This window comes from Panthera onca, chromosome X (genome assembly GCF_046562875.1).
Source record: "Panthera onca isolate mPanOnc1 chromosome X, mPanOnc1 haplotype 2, whole genome shotgun sequence".
Lineage (NCBI taxonomy): Eukaryota > Metazoa > Chordata > Mammalia > Carnivora > Felidae > Panthera > Panthera onca.
Window position 1 is genome coordinate 78,792,901 of NC_138357.1, and position 15,014 is coordinate 78,807,914.

General features: G+C 38.2%; 1 protein-coding gene across 11 annotated transcripts in view; it reads left to right on the top strand.

The window, feature by feature from the left end:
- The window catches only part of ARHGEF9 (Cdc42 guanine nucleotide exchange factor 9), a 197,470-nt gene that overhangs the window by 139,016 nt on the left and 43,440 nt on the right, over positions 1-15,014 (top strand). For all 11 annotated transcript variants that reach the window (XM_081793610.1, XM_081793603.1, XM_081793604.1 and 8 more), the window contains one exon: positions 10,714-10,946. In XM_081793610.1, the coding sequence (XP_081649736.1) occupies positions 10,714-10,946 (233 nt within the window). The remainder of the gene's footprint in view (positions 1-10,713; positions 10,947-15,014) is intronic.

Below are 15,014 nucleotides of genomic sequence, written 5' to 3' on the forward strand. Positions count from 1 at the left end.
ACTTGAAGAAATCATAGCTGAGAACTTCCCTGATCTGGGGAAGGAAAAAGGCACTGAAATCCAAAAGACACAGAGAACTCCCTTCAGACGTAACATGAGTCAATCTTCTGCACAACATACCATAGTGAAACTGGCAAAAGACAAGGATAAAGAGAAAATTTGAAAGCACCTAGGGATAAACATACTCTACATATAAAGGGAGACCGATAAGGCTACTGATGGATCTATCTACTGAAACTTGGCAGGCCAAAAAATCTGGCAGGAAATCTTCAATGTGATGAACAGGAAAAAATATGCAGCCAAGAATCCTTTACCCAGCAAGTCTGTCATGAGAGATAAAGGTCTTCCCAAAGAAACAAAAACTGAAGGAATTCTTCACCACTAAATTAGCCCTACAAGAGATCCCAAGGGGAATCCTGTGAGACAAAGTACCAGAGACATCACTACAAGTGTGAAACCTACAGACATCACAATGACTCTAAACCCATATCTTTCTACAATAACACTGAATGTAAATGGACTAAATGGGCCAACCAAAACACATAGGGTATCAAATGGATAAAAAAAAAAAAAAACAAGACCCATCTATTTGCTGTCTACAAGAGACTCATTTTAGACCTGAGGACACCTTCAAATTGAAAGTGAGGGGATGGAGAACTATCATGCTACTGGAAGTCAAAAGAAAGCTGGAGTAGCCATACTTATATCAGACAAACTAGACTTTAAATTAAAGGCTGTAACAAGAGATGAAGAAGGACATTATATAATAATTACAGGGTCTCTCCATCAGGAAGAGCTAACAATTATAAATGTCTATGTGCCAAATATGGAAGCCCCCAAATATGTAAAACAATCACAAACATAAGCAATGTTATTAATAAGAATGTGGTCATTGCAGGGGACTTTAACACCCCACTTAAAGAAATGGGTAGATCATCTAGACACATGGTCAATAAAGAAACAAGGGCCCTGAATGATACATTGGATCAGATGGACTTGACAGATCTATTTAGAACTTGCATCCCAAAGCAACAGAATATACTTTCTTCTAGAGTGCACACGGAACATTCTCCAAGATAGATCACATACTGGGTCACAAAACAGCCCTTCATAAGTATACAAGAATTGAGATCATACCATGCATACTTTCAGACCACAATGCTATGAAGCTTGAAATCAACCATAGGAAAAAGTCTGGAAAACCTCCAAAAGCATGGAGATTAAAGAAATCTCTACTAAAGAATGAATGGGTCAACCAGGCAATTAGAGAAGAAATTAAGAAATATACGGAAACAAACGAAAATGAAAAGACAACAATCCAAATGCTTGAGGATGCAGCGAAGGCAGTCCTGAGAGGAAAATACATTGCAATCCAGGCCTATCTCAAGAAACAAGAAAAATCCCAAATACAAAATCTAACAGCACACCTAATGGAAATAGAAGCAGAAGAGCAAAGACACGCCAAACCCAGTAGAAGAAGAGAAATAATAAAGATCAGAGCAGAAATAAACAACATAGAATCTAAAAAACTGTAAAGCAGATCAATGAAACCAAGAGTTGGTTTTTTGAAAAAACAAAATTGATAAACATCTAGCCAGGCTTCTCAAAAGAAAAGGGAGATGACCCAAATAGATAAAATCATGAATGAAAATGGAATGATTACAACCAATCCCTCAGAGATACAAGCAATTATCAGGGAATACTATGAAAAACTATATGCCAACAAACTGGACAACCTGGAAGAAATGGACAAATTCCTAAACACCCACACGCTTCCAAAACTCAATCAGGAGGAAATAGAAAGCTTGAACAGACCCATAACCAGCGAAGAAATTGAATCAGTTATCAAAAATCTCCCAACAAATAAGAGTCCAAGACCAGATGGCTTCCCAGGAGAGTTCTACCAGACGTTTAAAGCAGAGATAATACCTATCCTTCTCAAGCTATTCCAAGAAATAGAAAGGGAAGGAAAACTTCCAGACTCATTCTATGAAGCCAGTATTACTTTGATTCCTAAACCAGACAGAGACCCAGTAAAAAAAGAGAACTACAGGCCAATATCCCTGATGAATATGGATGCAAAAATTCTCAATAAGATACTAGCAAGTCGAATTCAACAGCATATAAAAAGAATTATTCAACATGATCAAGCGGGATTCATTCCTGGGATGCAGGGCTGGTTCAACATTCACAAATCAATCAATGTGATACATCACATTAATAAAAGAAAAGATAAGAACCATATGATCCTGTCAATCGATGCAGAAAAAGCATTTGACAAATTCAGCATCCTTTCTTAATAAAAACCCTCAAGAAAGTCGGGATAGAAGGAACATACTTAAAGATCATAAAGGCCATTTATGAAAAGCCCACAGCTAACATCATCCTCAATGGGGAAAAACTGAGAGCTTTTTCCCTGAGATCAGGAACACGACAGGGATGTCCACTCTCACTGCTGTTGTTTAACATAGTGTTGGAAATGCTAGCATCAGCAATCAGACAACACAAGGAAATCGAAGGCATCAAAATTGGCAAAGATGAAGTTAAGCTTTCACTTTTTGCAGATGACATGATATTATACATGGAAAATCTGATAGACTCCACCAAAAGTCTGCTAGAACTGATACATGAATTCAGCAATGTTGCAGGATCCTAAATCAATGTACAGAAATCAGTTGCATTCTTACACACTAATAATGAAGCAACAGAAACACAAATAAAGAAACTGATCCCATTCACAATTGCACCAAGAAGCATAAAATACCTAGGAATAAATCTAACCAATGATGTCCAAGATCTGTATGCTGAAAACTATAGAAAGCTTAGGAAGGAAATTGAAGAAGATATAAAGAAATGGAAAAACATTCCATGCTCATGGGTTGGAAGAATAAATATTGTCAAAATGTCAATACTACCGAAAGCTATCTACACATTCAATGCAATCCCAATCAAAATCGCACCAGCATTCTCCTCGAAACTAGAACAAGCAATCCTAAAATTTGTATGGATCCACAAAAGGCCCCGCATAGCCAAAGTAATTTTGAAGAAGACCAAAGCAGGAGGCATCACAATCCCAGACTTTAGCCTCTACTACATAGCTGTACTCATCAAGACAGCATGGTATTAGCACAAAAACAGACACATAGACCAATGGAATAGAATAGAAACCCCAGAACTAGACCCACAAACGTATGGCCAACTCATCTTTGACAAAGCAGGAAAGAACATCCAATGGAAAAAAGACAGTCTCTTTAACAAATGGTGCTGGGAGAACTGGACAGCAACATGCAGAAGGATGAAACTAGACCACTTGCTGACACCATTCACAAAATCAAACTCAAAATGGATAAAGGACCTGAATGTGAGACAGGAAACCATCAAAACCCTAGAGGAGAAAGCAGGAAAAAAACCTCTCTGACCTCAGCCACAGCAATTTCTTACTTGACACATCCCCAAAAGCAAGGGAATTAAAAGCAAAAATGAACTATCGGGACCTCATGAAGATAAAAAGCTTCTGCACAGCAAAGGAAACAATCAACAAAACTAAAAGGCAACCAACAGAATGGGAAAAGATATTTGCAAATGATATATCGGACAAAGGGCTAGTATCCAAAATCTATAAAGAGCTCACCAAACTCCACACCCGAAAAACAAATAACCCAGTGAAGAAATGGGCAGAAAACATGAATAGACACTTCTCTAAAGAAGACATCCGGATGACCAACAGGCACATGAAAAGATGCTCAACGTCGCTCCTCATCAGGGAAATACAAATCAAAACCACACTCTGATATCACCTCACACCAGTCAGAGTGGCTAAAATGAACAAATCAGGAGACTATAGATGCTGGAGAGGATGTGGCGAAATGGGAACCCTCTTGCACTGTTGGTGGGAATGCAAACTGGTGCATCCACTCTGGAAAACATTGTGGAGGTTCCTCAAAAAATAAAAAATAGACCTACCTATGCCCCAGCAATAGCACTTCTAGGAATTTACCCAAGGGATACAGGAGTACTGATGCATAGGTGCACTTTTACCCCAATGTTTATAGCAGCACTCTCAACAATAGCCAAATTATGGATACAGCCTAATTGTCCATCAACTGATGAATGGATAAAGAAATTGTGGTTTATATACACAATGGAATACTACGTGGTAATGAGAAAATGAAATATGGCCTTTTGTAGCAACTTGGATGGAATTGGAGAGTGTTCTGCTAAGTGAAATAAGTCATACAGAGAAAGACAGGTACCATATATTTTCACTCTTATGTGGATCCTGAGAAACTTAACAGAAGTCCATGGGGGATGGGAAGAAAAAAAAAAAAGAGGTTAGAGGGGGAGAGAGCCAAAATATAAGAGACTCTTAAAAACTGAGAACAAACTGAAGGTAGATGGGGGTTGGAAAGGGGGGAGGGTGGGAGATGGGTATTTAGGAGGGCACATTTTTGGATGAGCACTGGGGGTTGCATGGAAACCAATTTGACAATAAATTTCACTTAAAAAAAAAGAATGAAACCATGAGAGGAGTAAAGATGATGGAGACATATGGCGACCCTAAGCTTTTCTGGTCCCTCAAAGACAGCGGTTTTTGAGGTCAGATTACTTGGAACACCCAGGAAATCGATTTATGGACTGGTAGAAGAAAACCCATTGATAACAATACCACAGTAGTGGGGAACTTTCATACCCCACTTATAGCAATGGAAAATAAACAGAAATGATTTTTTTTAATTTGTTTTAATGTTTATTTATTTTTGACAGAGAGAGAGACAGAGCATGAGCAGGGGAGGGGCAGAGAGAGAGGGAGACCCAGACTCCAAATGAGGCTCCAGGCTCTGAGCTGTCAACACAGAGCCCAACGCAGGGCTTGAACTCACAGACCGCGAGATCATGACCTGAGGCAAAGTCGGACGCTCAACCGACTGAGCCACCCAGGCGCCCCAACAGAAACGATTTTCTAAGCAGAATATCAACAAGAAACAATGGCTTTCTTACACCGTAAACAAAAATAAATTCAAAATGCATGAAGGACCTAAACGTGAGACAGGAACTCATCAAAATCCTAGAGGAGAGCATAGACGCCAAACTCTTTGACCTCAGCTATAGCAACTTATTACTAGACACGTCGCTGAAGGTAAGCAAAATGAAAGCAAACATGAATTATTGGAACTTCATCAAGATAATAAGCTTCTGCAAAGTGTAGGAAGCAATCAACAAAACTAAAGGGCAGCCTATGGAATGGGAAAATATATTTGCAAACGACATATATGTTAAAGGGTTAGTATCCAAAACCTATAAAGAACTTATCAAACTCCACACCCAAAAACCAAGCAACTTAGTTAAGAAGTAGGCAGAAGACATGAATAAAAACTTTTCCAAAGAAGACATCCAGATGTCTAACAGACACATGAAAAGATGCTCAACATCACTCATCATCAGGGAAATACAAATCAAAACCACAATGAGATACCATCTCACACCTTTCTGAATAGCTAAAATTAACAACAGAAGAAACAAAGAGTGTTGAGAAGGATTCAGAGAAAAGGGAATTCTCTTTCACTGCTTGTGGGAATGCAAACTGTGCAGCCACTCTGGAGAACACTATGGAGGTTGCTCAAAAAACTAAAAATAGAAATACCCTATGATCTAGGAATTTCACTGTTAGGTATTTACTCAAATGATACAAAAATACTGATTCAAAGCGGTACATGCACCCCAATGTTTATAGCAGCATTAGCTATAGTAGCCTAAGTCTGGAGAGAGCCCAAATGTCTACTGAGTGATGAATGGATAAAGAAGGTGCAGTATATGTACACAATGGAATATTACTCAGCCATCAAAAATAATGAAATCTTGCCATTTGCAATAATGTGGATGGAGGTAGAATGTATTATGCTGAGCACAGTAAGTCAATCAGAGAAAGACAACTATATGTTTTCACCCATATGTGCAATTTAAGAGACAAAACAGATGGACATATGGGAAGGGGGGGAAGAGAAGAAAGTGAAAGAAACCATAAGAGACTCAACAATAGAGAACAAACTGAGGGTTGATGGAGGGAGGCGAGTGGGAGATTGGCTAGATGGGTGATGGATATTAAGAAGGACACTTGCTGTGATGAGCACTTGGTGTTCTATATAAGTGATGAATCACTGAATTCTACTTCTGAAACTAATATTGCACTATATATTAACTAAAATATAAATTAAAAGAAGAATGAAATCTTGCTATTTGCAATAAGGTGGATGGAGTTAGAAAGTATTATGCTATATGACAAGGTCTGTCAGAGAAAGACAAACACTAAATGATTTCAGTCATATGTGGAAGTTAAGAAACAAGTCAGATGAACATGAGAAAAGAGAGAGAGGCAGACCATACAATGGACTCTTAGCTATAGAGAAAAAATGAGAGTGCTGGAGGGGATGGGGGTAGCGTGGGGGGAAGGGAGGGCTAAACAGGTGATGGGTATTTAAGGAGGGTAATTGTGATGAGAATTAGGTGTTGTATGTAAATGATGAATTACTAAATCCTATATGTGAAGCTAATATTACACTGTATGTTAACTAACTGGAATTTATATAAAAACTTGGAAGAAAAAAAAGCCTTTGGAATTTCTAAAAAAAAAAAAAAAGAGGGAGAAAAAAAAGGAAGAGAGTTTTATCCAAGACCAAGTGAGTACAGCTGCACTGGATACACAATCTTCACAAGGAAGAGAGTGTTCCAGAGAAAAGTAATGTTTCATACAGGGTTATATATGTTTTTGTTACATCAAGAGTTACATATCATCATGATGGAGGATATTTCGGAAAATTATAAACTTTATCTTATGGTTTTAGTATGTGCAAGGTTGCAGGCTTTAGAACTATGGGAATGGAACTTAGGGAGATTTTACTCTTATATTTAGTTTTAAATGTTTCTTTTTGGTTACTTACTACAAAGCAGATGTATAAGGTGTGCTCTGGGCAGAAACAGAACCTATGCTTTGAAGTTTTGTGAAGTTCTTCTTACCTTGATACAAGTAGAGCTTCCATGGGAACCTAGGAGCAGGGCCCACAAGCATTAAAAGTTGAAAATTTCCTTTATAGTTAGACAAGGAACAATAAACAAACCCCAAAACAGCATTAGTAAGGAAATAATAAAGATGGGAGCAGAAATAAATGATATAGAAACTAAAAAATTAACTAAATAGGTAACCAGACTTCCTATTAACTAAATAGGAAACCAGAAACTTGTTCTGAAAATATCAACAAAATTGATAAACCTTTAGCTAGACTCATCGAGAGAGAGAGAGAGAGAGAGGAATCAAACATAATCATAAATAAAAGAGGAAAAATAACAAAAAAACACCACAGAAATACAAATGATTGTAAGAAAATGTTATGAAAAATGGCATGCCAGCAGATTAGACAATGTAGAAGAAATGGATAAGTTCCTAGGAACATGTATCATACCAAATCTGAAACAGGAAAAAATAGAACATTTGAGCACACTAATTACTGGGAAGGAGATTGCATCAAAAAACTCCCGAACAAAAAGTTCAGGCTTCACAGGAGAATTCTACCAAATATTTAAAGGAGAGTTAATACATATTCTTCTTAAAGCATTCCAAGAAATAGAAGAATAAGGAAAACTTCTAAATTCATTCTATGAGGCCGGTATCACCCTTACACCAAAGCAAGATAAAGATGACAAAAGGGAGGGGGAGAGAGAGAGAGAGAGAGAGAGAGAGAGAGAGAGAGAACACAAACTACAGGCCAATATCCCTGATGAACATACATGCAAAAATACTCAACAAAATATCACCAAACCAAATCTAGAAAAATATTAAAAAATCATTTACCACAATCAAGTGGAATTTATTCCTAGGATGCAAGGATGGTTCTATATCCTCCAATCAACCAGGGTGATGCATCACATCAATAAGACAAAGGACAAAAACTATGATTGTTCCAGTAGATGCAGAGAAAACATTTGACAAAGCACAACATCCATTTATGATAAAAGCCTTCAGAAAAGTAGGTTTAGAGGGAACATACTTCAACATAATAAAAGCCATATTTGAAAACCCACAGCTTACCACATACTCACTGAAGAAAAACAAGGATGCCCACGCTCACCTTTTTAATTTAACATGTACTAGAAGTACTAGCCACAGCAGTTAGACAACACAGAGAAAGAAAATGCATCTGAATAGGTAAAGAAGTAAAACGTTCACTATTTGCATAAGACACTATATATAAAAAAAACTTGAAAGGCTCCACCAAAAACCTTGTAGAATTTATAAATAAATTCATTGAAGTTGCACTATGCAAAATCAATGTGTAGAAATCTGTTGCATTTCTGTACACTAATAATGAAGAGGCAGAGAAATTAAGAAAGCAATCCCATTTATAATTGCACCAAAAATAAAATACCGAGGAATAAACTAATCAAAGAGGTGAAAGACCTAACTCTGAAAACTATAAACATTGATGATAGAAGTTGAAGATGACACAAAGAAATGGAAAGACATTCTGTGCTCATGGATTGGAAGAATGAATATTATTAAGATGTCTGTACTGCCCAAAGCAATATACACAATTTAATGCAATCCCTATCAAAATACCAAGAGGATTTTTCACACAACTAGTACAAAAAAATCCTGAAATTTATATGGAACCACAAAAAAAAAACCCCTCAAATAGCCAGAGCAATTTTGAAAAAGAAAAGTGAAGCTGGAGTTTTTACAATTCCAGACTTCAAGTTATATTACAAAGTTATAGTAATAAAAACAGTATGGTACTAGAACAAAAATAGACAAATAGATCAATGGAACAGAATAGAAAACCCAGAAGTAAACCCATAAGTATATGGCCAATTAACCTTCGACAAAATAGGAAAGAATATACAATGGGAAAAGCACAGTCTCTTCAACAAATGGTGTTGGGAAAATTGGCCAACTACATTCAAAAGAATAAGACTGGGGCACCTGGTTGGCTGAGTTGGTTAAGTGTCCAACTCTTGATTTGGTTTCAGGTCATCTCACAGTTGTGAGATCGAGCCCTGTGTCAGGCTCCATGCTGAGGGTGGAGCCTGCTTAAGGTTCTCTCTCTCACGCATGCTCTCTCTCTCTCTCCTTTTCTCCCTCTTCCCCTTCCCCACTTGCATTCTCTCTCTCTCTCAATTAAAAATAAGTAATATTAAAAAATGGATTAAAGACCTAAATGTGAGACATGAAACCATAAAAAATCCTAGAAGAGAACACAGGCAGTAATGTCTCTGACATCAGTCAGAGCAACATTTTTCTAGATATATATCTCCTGAGGCAAGGGAATCAAAAGCAAAAATAAACTATTGGGACTACATCAAAATAAAACTTTTGCACAGCAAAGGAAACATTCAACAAAATTAAAAGGCTATCTCCTAAAAGGGAGAAGATACTTGCAAATGACATATCTGATAGAGGGTTAGTATCCAAAATATATAAAGAACTGATACAACTCAACATCCAAACAAACAATCCAATTAAAAAAATCTGCAGAATACATGAACAGATATTTCTTCAAAGAAGACATCCAGATGTCCAAGAGACACATGAGAAGATGCTCAACATCACTTATCAGGGAAATTCAAATCAAAACTACAATGAGTTACCACCTCACCCCTATCAGAATGACTAAAATAAAAAAAAAAAAAACACAAGAAACAACAGGTGTTGGTGAGAATGTAGAGAAAAAGAAACCCTCTTGCACTGTTGGTGGGAATGCAGACTGGTGCAGCCACTGTGGAAAAGTATGGAGGGTCTTCAAAAAGTTAAAATTAACTACCCTATGATCCAGTATCACAGTACTGGATATTTACCGCAAAATTCCAAAAACACTAATTCAAAGGGATATATGCACCCCTACATTTACAACAGCATTATTTACAATAGCCAATATATGGAAGCAGCTCAAGTATCCATCAACAGATGAATGGATAAGGAATATATGGGGTGTATATATACCATAGGCACACACACACACACACACACACACGAATATTATTCACCCATGAAAAATTAAATCTTGCCATTTGCAGAGACATGGATCAAGCTAAAGGATATAAAATCTAGGAGAAAGAAAAATACAATATGATTTCACTCATATGTGAAATTTAAGAAAAAAACAAACAAATGAGCAACAGGAAAAAAAGAGACACAAACCAAGAATCAGACTCTTACCTGCAGAGAACAAATTGATGATTACTAGAGGGGAGATGGGTGGGTGGATAGGTTAAATAGACGATGGGGGTTAAGAAGTGTACTTATGATGAACACTGGGTGATGTATGGAATTGTTGAATCACTATACTGTACACCTGAAACTAATATAACGCTCTATGAGAACTATCTGGAATTAAAATAGAAACTTGAAAAAATAAACAATCCAGTGCCATAATTTTATTGCCATAGTATTTTCACTTTTGTCAGGGCCAGTGCCACATCAATACCCTTCTTTTATAGAATTTCATACTATTCCTACTTATTTTCTCTATACAAATGTTTACAGTTTGTCTACTTCCCAAATAATTCCTTTATTTCTATTATTAAATTTTGAATCAATTTAGGAAAGATTGATATTGTTATTTTAACATTCTACATAAGGACAGGATCTGTTTTTTTCATTTCTCCAAAACTTCTTTGGAATTCTCAGTACCCTTTTCTTCCTCTCCATTTTTCCTGTACTCATAGCAAGATGGATTCTGGATATACTCTGAGTACTGTAACAACCACCTGGACGCCTGCATGGAACTCTCCAAACTGATGAAGGACAGCCGCTACCAGCACTTCTTTGAGGCTTGTCGCCTCTTGCAGCAGATGATCGACATTGCTATTGATGGATTCCTTTTGACTCCAGTGCAGAAGATCTGCAAGTATCCTTTACAACTGGCTGAGCTCCTCAAGTATACCGCCCAGGACCATAGGTAAAGGATAGAGGGAAGCAGGAGTTAGGGAGATCCTTGTCTACATGTTGGTCTTTATTAAGAATATATGTCTTTTAGCCATTTATGAGTTTCTGTTAGCTTATCTGCACAATGGAATGATGATTTTTTTTTTTTTGCTTACCTCAAAGGGTTATTGTGTGTGTAAAGCAAGGGAACACTTATGAGAGTCTCTTATAAAGCTGTAAAACAGTATACACACACAAAAAAAACAGTATTCATCATCATTACTACACAACTTAGACCCTGCCTTCAGGGAGCTCAGCTGGATCCTTAGTCCTGAGTTTAGCCAAGTGAATCAATCCAGATGGAATGATTGCTCAACTATTTATTCCACTTTGTTTGATAGATTCAATATCCTAATAACAGCCTACATAACTTGTTCTCACCTTAGATTTCTTCTGCATGGCTATATCCCTGGTAATCTTTAGTCCTTTCCACCCTCCTCTGCATCATCCCAACTGTACCTTCCCCTTAGACCTAGAGCATGACTGGGGGAAAATAGACTTGAGTCTTCTCCTGAAGTATTTGTTTTTGTTTTTGTTTTTGTTTTTTGTTTACAATTTTTCAGTATTTGCAAGAAAACCAACCCCAAAATGACCAAGAAGCTTATCTCTCTCTGACTGGAAATGACCTACCAGCAAATGAACCTACCAGTAAGGTATATGCTGAGAGTCATCTCCAACAATGAGTGAACCACCCCCCACCCTCACATGCTTTACTTTATGAGCTAAAGCCCTCAGCCTTGTTATAACCTGCCTTTAATTAGTATTAAATCCCTGACCTTAGACTTATTAATTCAGCTCTCTTCCCAACTGAACCCTCCAAGAAGAAAAATGACCTTTGTCCAATTTCCCTTAGCTTTCTAATTCTCATTAGACCCACTTTCTACTTTTCTACTTCCTACTTTCATTTGGCTCCATTGCCTGGTTTCCTTGGAGCTGACTCCAGACGTAGTTGCATAAAGCCACGGATATTGGCTAGTTGGTTTTGTTTATGTTAATCTCAAAGCCAATCCCTGGGTTCATTCTTAAGCTGATGTTGTTTGTTTAGCAAATCATGGGTCATGTGCATCAATAGCTCTGGAGCCTTGGACAAATTTCAAACTTGAATCTAAATGTGGTAGTACTAGACTCTCCCTTTGTGTGTGAATACCACCAGTGTAGCTCTGCCTGCCATGCTGTGTTGGCTATGAGGGAGGCAGGTTGTGAAGGACCTCACAAAAGAGGACTCTGTTCCCTCCTCCCTAAGTCTGTTTATTACCTGGGGATTGGTGGGCATCATCATTAGACATGAAATTTGGAAGGACTAAATGTTATTTTAAAATGCTTACTACAGACCATTGCCAGAATGGGGTCCCACGTTTTCTAAGGATACAGTTTCTTGTGAGAGCTAATAGGACACTGAAGAACTCCCACTAAAATTAGTACATTTAAAAAATAAAAATGGAAAATATGTATGGCACCTGAAATGTAAAGGCCTTTAAAGGAAGGTCTTCTAGTCAGATTTTCTCATTTTATGGCTGGAAGGACTGAGGCCCAGAGAACAAATATGTGTGGCAAGTCAGGGACACAAAGTGTGGACAGTGTTCTCAGAACTTAGCTTTGTAAAGAGCCCTCCAGATAATTTTCATGCCCAAGAAGGTTTATAAACCATTGAACTAGCCAGTCTGGAATGTCTCTTGCAGTTCTACCAGCCCATGATGTCATGAGCCTAAATGACCTCCACAGTTATACTTCATGGTGCTAAGTGACCAGAAGCAATCACTATTGTACTTAAATCTCAGAGGAGCAACTGGGATATTCAAAGAGTGTTTCTCAAATGTTTTTATATTACAGCTCATCTCTCACCTACTTCTGAGTACCTATTTCATGGAATATAGCAGGAGGTTCTAAAAATCATACTTGTGGACTGATATTAATAGATAAATTATATGTTGCATAATTGTTTTTAAGAGCCCCAGAAAGACATTTCAAAGCATAGCCAAAAGCTATGTAAGTTTATTAAGCCAAAGCAACCACAGGCCCTTATTTGGTTTAGTGGGGTCTAGTAAGATAGGATATCTGCAAGGGACTTGCTATCCCTGTGCTCCTTCACCTTGTGACAAGAACCCCTGTCTCAAGGCCGTCTTTCCCTCTGGGTCCCTGGCCCCCTCTTTTTCTATGTACTGGGTTCCAGAGTGCTGATAGAGTGGCTCAGGCATTGGCAGGGCACATGAATCACTGTCTTCCTTCAGAGTGATCTGTTGGGCCCAGCATTACCCCCAGGCCAGGGGCCACCTCTTTTGGCAGCTATCAGGAAGCTGTATTGAGATGACAGCTCCTGCAATGCATGTCGGAGTAGCTTGGATTTGAAGTCAATTAGAGGCTGCTTCCAGCTTGAAGGCTTCTTCAGATAGGTATTCAGATAAGGAGGTCTGAAATTCAGGCAGTCAGAGTGGCCTCTAAGGGATAAGAATCAATGGATGGATAGTAATAAGTAGATAATAATACTGCCTTTGCTTGCAGAAGGGTGATGTGTCCCCACTCAGCCATCCAACCTTCCTTAAGCTGACAGGAAGGAAGACTGTATATAACAGGGAGGTTAACCGACGTATCTGGAACAAGACTATCTTGGTTCAGTAGATCTCATCAAGAAGCTGGGCCCAGACCTTTTCTGAAGGCCTGGGGGCTCTGAGAAGGGTTCAGGCAAGACCACAACTATTCACTTCTTTTCTCACCCACTCCTAAAGCTAGTGGGGCAGGTTAAAAATGGGGACATATCCCCCTCTAACCATTGTAAGAAAGACAGCCAGCTAAATATGGCAAAGGTTGACTGACAGTATGGCAGAGTGACAGTAATGAATCCATGGCTAGGTAGTACATGGAGTCAGAGGTAATAGGCATTCTCATGCCAGTGCTGTCCAATGGAACTTTCTACAATAATGTAAATGTTTTATACCTGTTCTGTCCAATGTAGTAGCCACTGGCCATGCATGGCTATTGAGTACTGAGAAATGTAGGTGGTTCAACTGAAGTACTAATATTTGATTATATTTAATTTTAAATAAATGTGGCTATCGGATACCATATTGGACATAAAGCTTTATGTTTTACCTCCCCAAAAGTGGCTTAAGCCATTTTCCTGATGCCTCAAACCAGAAAGAGGAATAGCATGGGAGACATTAAATGGGCCCAAAGTACAGGGGTACTTATTTATGTCAGCATCTTCTACACTGCAGCTGCCCTTTCTGTTATCACCCTATTCTCTTTCCAAATGGCAAGCTCAGGTAGTCTTTCCAGGGAGAAATTTTAATAGTCATACAGAGTCCAATAGATTGCCCATAGGCTGGAGCAAGTAACTGTAAAAGGATGAAATATAACAGGAACAAATGTAAGGTTTTATAGTTGGGTCTAAGAAAGTAAGAGGGAGATGTAGAGTTCAAGGACAGACCTAGAGAGATTCAGCTTATAGATAGCATATTAAATTTTTTTAATGTTTATTTATTCTTGAGAGAGAGGGGGGACGTGGAGTGGCAGAGAGAGAGGGAGACACAGAATCTGAAGCAGGCTCCAGGCTCTGAGCTGTAAGCACAGAGCCAGACATGGGCTTGAACTCATGAATTGCAAGATCATGACTTTGGTTGGTCAGTAAGATTGGATGCTTAACCAAACTAATCCACCCAGGTGCTCCAAGACAGCATATTTTAAACAGACTTAGGAAGCATTAGTCAACCATGAGTTCAATATAAGTCAGCAGTAGGACCCAGAAGAAAAACTGATAATAGCTAACATTTATTAAGGCTCAGAATAAGGGTTTGTTATTGTTGTTGTTGTTGTTGTTGTTGTTGTTGTTGTTGTTTTAACAAAGTTGTGTTGAGGCAGAATAAACTGATTAGGAGGTGTAGTGACTATCTGGTCACTGGAGGTAATAAAATGAAGTAGCATTTGAAGACTATGGTCTGGTAGGTGTTCAGAGAACACATGGAGGCCAGCTAAGAGGAGGTGCTGCATAATGTCTGCCTTAGCAGTTAGAATTACCTTCCCTGTGCCTATGATTGGTCAACCATCT